Source organism: Hypanus sabinus, chromosome 20 (assembly GCF_030144855.1).
Source record: "Hypanus sabinus isolate sHypSab1 chromosome 20, sHypSab1.hap1, whole genome shotgun sequence".
NCBI lineage: Eukaryota > Metazoa > Chordata > Chondrichthyes > Myliobatiformes > Dasyatidae > Hypanus > Hypanus sabinus.
This window is the reverse complement of record NC_082725.1, coordinates 52,945,055-52,957,592: the sequence shown is the minus strand read 5'-3', so window position 1 is coordinate 52,957,592 and position 12,538 is coordinate 52,945,055. Positions and strand designations below refer to the sequence as shown.

The following is a 12,538-nucleotide window of genomic DNA, read 5'->3' as shown; positions in this document are numbered from 1 at the left end:
TTTTTAAACTTTCCCTGGATGCTGCCTGAACTGTGGAGTGTTTAGAGATGAGAAACTCTGTAGCTACTGGAGATCCAAGCAACACACACAAAATGCTGGAGGAACTCAGCAGGCCAAGTAGCATCTATGGAAAAGAGTAAATAGCGGGCCAAGACCCTTTATCAGGACTGGAATAAACAATAAGAAGTTAGACTCTTTAACCCCCTGGCCCCACCTTCGTGCTTTAGCTTCTCATCATTTTATTCCAGTCCTGATTAGGGGTCTTGGCCTGAAGCTTGGACTTTTACTCTTTTCCATAGATGCTGCCTGGCCTGCTGAATTCCTCCAGCATTTTGTGTGTGTCTCGAGTGTTTATGTCATTTGCTGTTTTTGTTTCAGTTTTCTGCTGGTTTAATGGGTGAAGTTGGCTAATGCCAGAGATGTAATCTTAATGGAATCAAAAAGTCATCCACATTCTCTTTAGAGCAAATACGCACACTAAGGTTGTGAATTATTTGCTTCTGATTCAGACAGCTGTAAGAAGATGAAAGGAGAGGTTGTGTGAGAGGACAATGGCTTTGAGTTTAGTTCAAGGAATTGTTAATTCAGTACTGATTATTGGGATTTCATATGTAGATGTAGTCAAGAGAGGGGGTATCGAAGTAGAGCTGTGTGTTGTCATAATATATGTGAGTAAATGGAGGACAATGTGTTCAAGGAAATGTGTACTTTTTTATATTTTGGAACTTGTCTTACTCCACTTCTACATATTTGTTTTTCTATCCATTGATTCCTTTTCTCATGAATTAAGCAGTTCAAGGTTTAGAGTAAATTTATTACCAAAGTACATAATTACAAAAGTAACATTTGTGAACTCTTAGTAATTACCTGGATTTCTACATTAATTAGTGGTAAAATGTGCTCTGATCTAATGGACAAACACAATCTGCCAAAGCTGCACAAACAATTGTACTTCTTCTTGTCAATGCTGTGTACACCATTTAAGCAATTAGTCTAGGTTCAAAAGGTATATGAACCTCTGGGGTAATGCCTCCAGAAAAGCTATTTGGAGTCAGGTGTTTCAGTCGGTGAGATGAGTTTGGAGATGTGGGTTGGAGAGGTGCTCTGCCCTAAGAAAAAGATACAAAGTCAGGTTACTGACAGAGCCTGCTCTTCACAAGAAAGATCTGTTTATGTGCACCATACCTCGATCAATACAACTTTCAGAAGACCTTAGAAGACGAATTATAGAGATTCATGGAGCTGGAAAAGGCTACAGAAACATTTCTAAAGACCTGAGTGTTCATTAGTTCACAGTAAGAGAAATTGCCTACAAATGGAGGAAATTCAATACTGTTGCTACTCTCCCTAGGACTGGGCGTCCCTGCAGAGATCATATCAGGATCACAAAGTGACATGCTGAAGGAGGTGAAAAAGAACCCAAGAGTAACAGCAAAAGACCTGCAGAAATCTCTAGAACTTTCTAAAGTCTCTGTTCGTGTGTCCACTAAATGAAAACACTGAACAAGAATGGTGATCGTGAACAGACACCACAGAGGAAATGACTGCTCTCCGAAAAATAAAATTGCTGCACGCCTCAAGTTTGCGAAAACCACCTGGATGTTCCATAATATTTCTGGGATAATATTTTGTGGACAGATAGGAAAAAAGTTGAACTTCTTGGCAGAAATGTATTCAACTGTGTTTGGAGGAAAATTCACAATGCATAAAAACCTCATCCCCATTGTTCCTGTACCTAGGAAGACCAAGGTAACATGTCTGAATGACTGGCGTCTTGTCGCACTCACCTCAATAATAAGCAAATGCTTTGAGAGACTGGTCAAGGACTACATCTGCAGCATGCTACCACCCACACTGGACCCCTACAATTCACCTACCAACACAACCAATCGACAGATGACGCAATACCCACAGCTCTACACACCATCGTCACACATCTGGAGAAGAAGGATGCTGTTTTTGGACAGCAGTTCAGCATTCAACACCATAGTTCCCTCCAGGTTCGACAAGGAGCTCAGAGACCTCGGCCTTCATCCTGCCTTGTGCAGCTGGATCCTGGACTTCCTGTCAGATCACCGGCAGATGTTAAGAGTGGGTTCCTTCAACTCTGCCCCTCTGGCCCTCAGCACAGGAGCCCCTCAGGATTGTGTCCTAAGCCCCCTCCTTTACTCTCTATGACCATGACTGTGTCGCCACCCACAGCTCCAATCTGCTAAATTGCTGACGATACTACACTGATTGGCCTAATCTCAAATAATAATGAGGCAGCCTACAGAGAAGAAGTCATCACCTTGACATAGTGGTATCAAGAGAACAACCTCTCCCTCAACGTTTCATTAACAAAGGAGCTGGTTGTGGACTACAGGAGGAATGGAGACAGGGTAACCCCTATTGACATCAATGGGTCTGGGTTTGAGAGGGTGAACAGCTTTAAGTTCCTCGGCATAAACATCACTGAGTATCTCACGTGGTCTGTACATACGGGCTGTGTGGTGATAAAAGCACAATAGCGCCTTTTTCACCTCAGACGGTTGAAGAAGTTTGGCATGAGTCACCAAATCCTAAGAGCTTTCTACAGGGGCACAATTGAGGGAGTCCTGACTGGCTGCATCACCGCCTGGTATGGGAACTGTACTCCCCTCAATCACAGGACTCTGCAGAGAGTGGTGCAGACAGCCCAGCACATCTGTAGATGTGAACTTCCCACTATTCAGTACATTTACAGAAACAGGTGCGTAAAAAGGACCCAGAGGATCATTGGAGACCCGAGTCACTCCAACCACAAACTGAGTACGAGGTTCCGTCATAATGGGCGGCCCTGTTTCCTTCCCAACTCGTGCTGTCTTCAAAGTAGTAGTTTTTTTCTGTTTCTGTTTAGGAGACATATCTAAAGACAATCCTGAGTAGTTTATAAGTAATTTTTAAAAAGTATTTACTAACTTTTCTTCACTTAAACATTATTTTACTGGTTTTTTACGGGAGAGCTGGATTTCCACGTCTCGATCCTATGTCATCACGTGACGTCCCCCAGTGTGGCAGTTGCTTTGGATGCAGAAAAAGCATTTGATAGATTGGAATGGGATTTCTTATTTAAGGTTTTGGAAAAATATGGATTAGGAGCATCTTTTATAAATTGGATTAAAACCTTAAATACTAATCCCAAAGCTAAAGTAGTAGCAATCGGCCAAATTTCAACATCATTTCAGTTAACAAGGTCAACTAGAGAACGTTGTCCATTATCACCTGCTTTATTTGTATTGGCGATAGAACCATTAGCTGAATTAATTAGAACTGACTCAGATATTATGGGTTTCAGAGTTAATCAGGAGGAATATAAGATTAACCTATTTGCTGATGATGTTCTGATTTATCTAACAAACCCATTGTATTTGTTGTGTTAATTATCTTCTAGATTGGAAGAACATGGGAAAATATCAGGGTATAAAATAAATTGGGATTAAAGTGAAATTTTACCCCTTACTAAAGGAGATTATAATCAATGTCGATTAGTAACTCAATTTAGATGGCCAATAAATGGTATAAAGTATTTAGGTATAAGAGTTGATAACAATATAAAGAATTTATATAAATTAAATCATTTGCCATTATTGGAAAAAAATTAAAGAAGCTCTTGATAAATGGATGATGTTACCGATAACATTAGTAGGTAAGGTCAATGCTGTAAAAATGAATATATTCCCTAGATTACAGTATTTATTCCAAATACTACCAATACAACTACCACAGAAGTTTTTTCAAAAGTTAAATAAATGTGTGAGGAGGTTCCTTTGAAGTTCCTAAGATGTCAAGAATATCGTTGGAAAAATTGACATGGAAATTTGACCTAGGAGGGTTACAATTACCAAACTTTAAGAATTATTATAAAGCAAATCAACTTAGATTTATTGCATCTTTATTTGATGAAGATAAAACAGCATGGATTAGAATAGAATTAGATAAAATAGGAGAAAATATACCAGAAGATTTTATATATAAATGGGAATCTAAATGGATACGGGAAAAGAAAGAATCCCTTATATTAAAACATTTGATTGATCTATGGAATAAGACAAATGTTGATGATGAGATAAAGAAATCTTTATTAGCAAAGAGACCTCTAATTCAAAATAGACTCATTCCTTTTACAATGGATAACCAACTCTTATATAACTGGTTTCAAAAAGGGATTAAATATATAGGAGACTGTTTTGAAGGAGGTATATTAATGTCATTTGATCAATTAAAGAATAAATATAAAATATCAAATAACACTCTTTTCTGTTATTTCCAATTAAGGGCTTATTTAAGAGATAAACTGGGTCATACAACGTTAATGCCGAAACCTAATGAAATAGAAACTTTAATTCAAAAAGAAAAAATTTAAAAATTTACTTCTTGTATGTATAATTTGATTCAAAAACAGACAATTAAACAAGGAATTCCTAAGTCAAGACAAAAATGGGAAACTAATTTGAATATTAAAATTGAAGAAATAAGTTGGTCAAAATTATGTCTTGCAGTATGACAAATACAACAAATGTTCGACTTAGATTTAGTGCAATACAATTTTTTACATCAATTATATATTACACCACAAAAAAAAAATTCAAGCCCAAATTTATCTGATCAATGTTTTCGATGTAATCAAGAAATTGCTAATTTTTGAAACTCTACTTGGGCTTGTTTTAAAATTCAACCTTTTTGGACAAATTTAAGAATTTTATTGGAACAAATTATTGGAACACAAATTCCACATTATCCAATATTATTTTTACTAGGTGATATTGAAGGGATAAAACCGAAACCTAAATTGAACAAATATCAGAAAGAATTCATAAAAATTGCATTGGCAGTAGCCAAAAAGGCTATCACAGAAATCGGATTCATACTGAACTATTGGCCGTTGGAATAATGAAATTTTTAGCTGCATTCCACTTGAAAAAATTACTTATAATTTAAAAAATAAGTATTACATATTTCTGAAAACCTGGCACCCTTATTTATAAAAGATAGGATTAAATATATAGGTGCTCCGAAGATAAAGTTATTGGTCATCTGGGGAAATAAATAAATATATATATATTAAAGCTGTTATGAACTCCATGGAGCATGTGGGGATCTTCCGATATCCAGGCACTCTTTCTTTTTTTCTATCTTTCTTTTTTTCCCTCTTTTTTTATATAGGGATATGTTGGGGGGGGGGGGTTAAGGGGAGGGGGGGAGGGTTGATATTATTCTATTCCACTCTGTATCCTATTTGAAAACTTAATTCAAAAATTTAAAAAAAGACATGTTACAGAAGAATTTTGGGTAGTAGTCCATCACCTGAAGCTTAAATAAGAGTTGGATGATACAACAAGGCGATGATCCGAAACACACATTTAAAAAGAAGAAAATTGGGAATGGCCAAGTCAGAGTCCGGACCTTAATCCAATTCAGATGCTGTGGTGTGACATGAGGAGGACTGTTCATGCAAGGTATCCCAGAAATATTGATGAACTGGAACAGTTATGTATGGAGGAATGGGTTAAGATTCCTCCTCACCATTGTTCAAGCCTGATCAGCAGCTACAGGAAATATTTGGTGTAAGTTATTGCTGCTAAAGTAGTTTCTACCACTTATTAAGTACAAGGGTTCATATGCTTTTTCCAGCCGGGACTGTGAATGATTAAACAATAAAGACATGAAAAGTACAATTGTTAGTGTGTTATTAGGGTAGTCAGGTTGTGTTTGTCTATTATTATGATTTAGATAATGATCAGTCCACATTTTAAGAGTAATGATTACAGAAAACCAGGTAATTGCAAATGGTTCAAAACTTTTTCTTGCAACTGTATGTCTCCATGTACATCCCTGAGGTTCAACATCTTGTGGACAAACTCAGCAAACCTCTGGAATAGTAACTATAACCAGATCAATGAAAGATCAACCAGAGTGCAGAGGACAACAAACTATGCAAATGCAAATATTAATGAATAGCAATAAATAGCGAGAACATGAGATGAAGAGACCTTGGAAGTGAGTTCATAGGTTTTAAGAACATTTCAGTGATGGGCCAAGTGATTTGAGTGTAGTTATTCCCTCTTTTTTTCAAGAGCCTGATAGTTGAGGGGTAATAACTGTTCTTAAACCTTGTGGTGCGAGTCCTGAAGTGTACCTTCTACCAGATGGCAGCAGCGAGAAGAGAGTATGACTTGGGTAGTGGAGATCTCTTCGGTGTTTCAATAGTTGGGAGGGCTTAACCTGTGATGTACTGGGCCAAGTCCACCACTTTTTTGTAAGATTTTCTGTTCAAGTGCTTCGGTGTTCCCGAACCAGGCTGTGGTGCAGGCAGTCAATACACTCTCCAGCACACACCTATAGAAGCTTGTCAAAGTTCTAGATGTCATGCCGAATCTCTGCAGACTCCTAAGAAAATAGAGGTGCTGCCAAGCTTTCTTCGCAATTACATTTGCCTGCTGAGTCCAGGACAGGACAAGTAGTTTGGCCGATTAGCTTTTTCTTATTGTCATATTGTTTGACTTTACAGCACTTTAGCTGACAATCCTGCTAAAACTGACAGAATTCCTCCTTTTTTTAAGGAAGGAGTGTTAATATGGTAGTGAGGAGGGAGAAATCTTGAATTGAGGTTCTCCGTCCAATGGAATAGAATAATGTGTGCATCATTTGGGTGTGGTTTGTGCTTTGTTTATCATTATCATCTATTTTTAATTTTAGGCAGATTTCATTTTCTAATTCTTCAGTCCACAGATGTTTGTGACCAAATCCTACGAGTGATTGCTCGGTCCACACGTTTGGAGGAGCTGGTGCTGGAAAATGGAGGATTGCGAACGTAAGTACTATTTGGTTAGTCATTGATTCAAAAGTATGTAAGCTCTAGGAAAAAGATTAAATAATCTTTTAAGATTTATAAAACCATTAAATGGAGTTTAAGCTATGTATCATAAAAGCTTCAGAATAATGCTTTTCATGTGTGAACACTCATAATCTGTTTATAGTGTTTGTATTTGGATTGGTGCAGTATACATTAGTTGCCCTAAAGAGTTTACTGCAATCCTAGAACATACATGCCTGCAATACATGCCTGTCTGCCCATAATGTTGTACCAACCTTTTAACCTACTCTGAAGATCAAACTACCCTATATTGGCCTCTTTTTTAAAAATCACCAATGTTCCTGTCTAAATGTTCCTTCGATGTCCTAATGTATCTGTCTCTACCAGTACCTCTGGCAGGCCATTCCTTGCACCCACCACATCACTGAAATACGTTAGGAGATTTGCTGTTTCACGGCAACAGTACAGTGCAATACGTTAGGAGAAAACTAAATGACACTAAGAGATATATAAAATCTTAAATTAAAAAGTAGTGCAAAAAGAGAAAAAATAGTGAGTTTGTGTACACAGGTTCATTGTCCTTTCAGAAATCTCATGGCAGAGGGAAGAAGCCATTCCTAAAACACTGAGTGTCTGTCTTCAGAACCCGGGGCCACCTCTTTGGTGGTAGTAATAAGAAGAGAGGATGTCCTGAGTGATGGGGGTCCTTAATGATGGATGCTGCCTTTTTGAGGCATCACCTTTTGGAGATGCTGGGGAGGCTAGTGCCCATGATGGAGCTGTCTGAGTTTACAACCATTGGCAGCTTTTTTCAATCTTGTGCAGTGGTCCCTCCAGACCAGACAGTGATGGAACCAGCAGGAATGCTCTCCATGATCCAGCTGCAGAAACTTGCCAGAGCCTTTGGTGACATACCAGGTTACCTGGAACTCCTAAAGAAATAAAGCTGCTGGCATGCTGTCTTTGTAATTTCATCAATATTTTGGGCCCAGAAACATCTTCAGAGATGTTGACACCCAAGAACTTGAACTGCTGATCCTTCGATGAGGACTGGTCTGTATTCCACGACTTGCCCTTCTTGAAGTCCACATTCAGTTCCTTGTTCTTACTGACATTGAATGCAAGGTCGTTGTTGATCTTAACCAACTGACCTATCTCACTCCTATACGCCTCCTCGTCACCATCTAAAATTCTGTCAAAAGCAGTTGCAACATTGACAAATTTATAGATGTTATTTGAGTTGTCCTAACCACACAGTCATGAGTGTAGAGAGAATAGAGTAGCAGGCTAAATACACATTCTTAAGGTGGGCCAGTGTTGGTTGTTAATGAGGAAGAGATGTTATTTCCAATCCACACTGTGTGGTTTTCTGAGAGGAAGTCGAGGATCCATTTGGTCCAAAGGCCCGGGTTTTGAAGCTTGTTGATTAGTACTGAGGGTATGATGGTGTTGTAATCAATCAACAGCAGCCTGACATGGGTATTACTGTTGTCCAGATGATCTAAGTGTAAAAAATCTCTGACACCCTTGGACTTTTAGGTGCAACACCGAGTCATGTCATCCACAGAGATTCTCTGATGACTCAGCAGTAGTTGGGTGTATAAAGAGAGGACAGGAGGATGAATACAGGGACTTGGTGGAGGACTTTGTCAAATGGTGCAAGCTGAATCATCGGCAGCTCAACATTAGTAAGACAAAGGAGATGGTGATGGACTTTAGGAAGACTAAGCCTGCACTGCTCCCTGTTACTATTGGTGGTGAGGATGTGGATGTGGGAAGGACCTATAAGTACCTGGGGGTGCACTTGGATGACAGACTCGAGTGGATCACCAATACAGAGGCTGTAAAAGAAGGGCCAGAGTCACCTCTAGTTCCTGTAGAGACTGAGGTCTTTTGGAGTACACAGGCCTCTCCTTCACATGTTCTACCAGTCTGTTGTTGCCAGCACAATCTTCTGTGTGGTGATGAGCTGGGGCAATGGCATCAACACAGGTGATGCCAACAGGATCAGTAAACTGATTAGAAGGGCATATATATATATAGAAGTCAAACTGGACACATTGGATGCTGTGGTTGAACAAAGGACCCTATGGAAAATCCTGGCAATTCTGGACAATGTTTCTCACCCTCTGCATGCCACCTTGGCTGAACAGAGAAGCTCTTCAGTAATAGTCTAAGGCAAATGCACTGCTCCAAAGAGTTCTATATGAGATCTAATACTTATTTCTGTGCACTTGTAATGCTACTGTGACACTGTAATTTCCTTTGGGATCAATAAAGTATCTATCTATCTATACCCCAATCACCTTAAAATTATGACCCCTCATATTAGCCAAGATCTCTCTGTACTCCACACTGTTAAGAATCCTGACAATTAGCCCACTATTCTGCCTTCAAATTCAATCACTACACACTTACCCGGTTTAACCTCTGTCTGTCACATCTCAGCCCAGCTTTGCATCTTGTCGATGACCTGTTGTAACTAACGATACCCTTTCACACTGTCAGTAGTCCCCCCAACTTCATGACATGTGCAAACACTTCCACTTCCACATCCAAGGTATTTATGAAGTTCACAAAGAGAAGGGGTCCCAGGTCCCTGCAAACACCACTGGACACCAACCTGCAGGCAGAACGTGCCCCATCTACAGCTATCCTCTGCCTTCTCAGGGCAAGCCAATTCTGAATCCACAAATGGACAAAACAAATAGTTATCAGTAGATGGATGGTTCAATGTCAGTAGCAGGTTTGATCTCAGGACTTCCTGCCAACGGTAACTTCAGGTTTGTTTAAAATGCACATATTATATGCAAAGAGATAAATCACTGTATGTGAAACCCAGCCGATTTTGCACTATTTATGTGCATTGGTGTATATGCTATACTTTCTTAATTCCTGTTACACTGCTGGTGTTTAGGAGAGCAACGAAGGTTTCTTTCATTGTTTTTTCAGCAACAATTTTTTTTTAAGCATTCAAAGTTGTTATCCCTGAGCTGAACCCCTTAACCTGGAGGACCAGTGGATCGCTCTTAGTCTGGCCTCCACCCTTTGACCTGTTTGGCATGGGAGACCCAAGCAAGAGACCCTGACTCCAGCCAACTTAGCTCTCCGGGTCATTGAGGCACGCAAGCCTTCAAACCCTAGGACATGGTTGCAGTCCTTTTGGAGCATAAATACTCCCTCGATTTTGCATTCCTCAATTTGGACGAAATAAAATAGCTCAGAATTATATACAATATTGCACATAAGATATTCGAAGTCTCTTTACAGGAACCCAGAACAAGAATAAAATGAGCTGTGGATAACTTTACAGATTATTGTCAGAAGGAGTATGGAAGCAGTGTGTGGATGAGATTGAGCAGTAAGGTTTGGGTATAATACATATTTAGAGACTGATCCATGGCTCATGCTCCTTAACTATGTTGTACCTGCTTGGGAATTAATGTTCAAGTGCATCCCTTGATAGAGTTTTTAATCATTTTTTCTCCTAGGGATTTTGCACAGAAGTTGGCTAGTGCTCTCGCTCACAATCCCAACTCAGGACTTCACACAATCAATCTTGCCAATAATCAGCTGGAGGACAGAGGTATGTGAACTGCCATCCATAAAATTAGCCTACAGATTTTTATTAACTTTGCTTCTACATGCAACTGAGTTGCATCTGTTGAGTAGCTAAGCAAGATCACACACCTGTTGAACTAAGCTGCTAGCATCAGATTTCCTCTTGTCTCTGCACGTTTTTCATTATGCAGTCAATGAGTTCATAAAAATTGTATGTATTTTTTACAATTGTTAATGGTGGCCTTTGACTGAATACTCACATGGTTCAGTTACCTCCGGTGAAAACTGTAAAGCTGTTTCTTACAAAAAGCTGCTATTTGCGATGCACCAAGACTTCCTCCAAAATAGTTTGCACTCTGCCTCACTGTGCATCAGTTGATGTGAAGTTCCTGTATTCACATGATTTATACCAGCTAAACTCATCACAGAAAGGACACAGCAGGGATAGGGCTCTCTTTGTCCTTATCTACCACCCCACAAGCTTCCGTATGCAGTACATCAGTCTGGTAACTTCCATCATCTCCTGTGGGATCTGATTGTTAAGTGCATCTTTCCCTCTTTCCACCATCTCCCACTTTCAGTAGGGATTACTCTCTATGGAACTCCTTTGTCCTCTCATCCCTCCTTACTGCTCTCCCTCCTGGTACTTATCATTGCAAACATCCTTCCTCACCGTCATTCAGAGCCCCAAACAGTTCTTTCAGGTGAGGCGAAACTTCACCTGCGATTCTCTCAGGGTCAGCTATTGTATCTGGTGCTCCCAGTGGGGCCTGTACATAGGTAAGACCCTGTGCATATTGGAGAACCAATCTGTTGAGCACCTTCGCTCTGTCCGTTGCAAAAGACGGGATCTTCAGTTTCAATTCAACTTCCTACTCCCATTCTGATATTTCTGTCCATGGTCTCCTCTACTGCTATGTTGAGCATATTGAAAGCATTCTGTATTTTTTAATGCAACAAACACACAGTGTGTGAATGAACAAAGCTGTTGATGTTCAAAATCTGAAATAAAAACCGAAATGCTCGAATCAGTCAGCAGGTCAGGCAGCATTGTGGAAGGAAAAACAGAGGTAATTGTTCAATTCTGATATGTTAAGTGTTACTCTTTCCATGGTTGTTGTCTAATTTGCTGAGCATTTGCAGCATTTTCTGTTTCCATATACACAAAAACACATTGGACTTGTCACATCTCAAAATGATTCGGAATAACCAGTCAGTGAAATGGATACAGCAGCAAATTGGGTCAAGGCAAATTCCAAGTATAGATTTAAAGGCTTGCTCCAAGAATTGGCTGAGCCTCTAATCAACTATTCTGGTACGTTACAACACCGACATCCACTCAACATTCTGAAAATTATCCAAGTACATTCTGTCCAAATAAATTTAGTACAAATCCATACTGGCTAACTACTGTACAGTCACTCTCCCTCAATGCTCAGCAAAATGACAGAAGGTTCTATTTACAGTGCCATTAAGCTGAACTTGTTTTCCATTTACTGAACTCCAATATACCTTGGTCAATGACTTTCCTTCCATTTAATGTTCACTGATTATACAGTGCTCAATTCAATTAGCAGTATTTATTGCTGATAACGAAATAGAATAACCAGTGTCAGGAGCCCTACTATCATCATCTTGGCAGACACCATTGACCAAAGCCTTCACTGGGCCACCTGTCTTCCACAACTCTCTGGGGCAGATAATTCCAGATACTAACTACCCTCTGCGAGAAGAAATTTCTACATACATTGTCGCTTCATCCCCTTATTCAAGTCCCTCCTGTTAATGAAAACACCAAAAGGAGTTGGCTACCGGACAGCTCAAACCTGTCTTGCCATTCAGTATGATATTGATTCATCTAGACAGACCTCAACTTCACTTCTGTGCCAGTTCACCATAACCCTCAAGTCTTCAATAGTTCAAATATTTATCAATGTCCGCTGTAAATGATCTGGTCTCCACTATATTTGGGCCAAAGAATTCCAGAGTTTCACACTTCTTTGACCAAATCTTGCCATCTGTCCTGTCAAACCCTCTTAAGATCATGATTACCCTTCATTCCTTTGAGAAAGGAATACAATCCTGACCTATTTCACCATGCTGGATAGGATTTAGCCTGCTAAACCTCCTTTGGATTGTCTC

At 39.5% G+C, this 12,538-nt stretch overlaps 1 protein-coding gene across 6 annotated transcripts in view; it reads left to right on the top strand.

Annotated features, from left to right (window-relative positions):
* The window catches only part of LOC132378539 (F-actin-uncapping protein LRRC16A-like), a 331,671-nt gene that overhangs the window by 130,019 nt on the left and 189,114 nt on the right, over positions 1–12,538 (top strand). For all 6 annotated transcript variants that reach the window (XM_059945517.1, XM_059945515.1, XM_059945516.1 and 3 more), the window contains 2 exons: positions 6,744–6,832; positions 10,327–10,421. In XM_059945517.1, the coding sequence (XP_059801500.1) occupies positions 6,744–6,832; positions 10,327–10,421 (184 nt within the window). The remainder of the gene's footprint in view (positions 1–6,743; positions 6,833–10,326; positions 10,422–12,538) is intronic.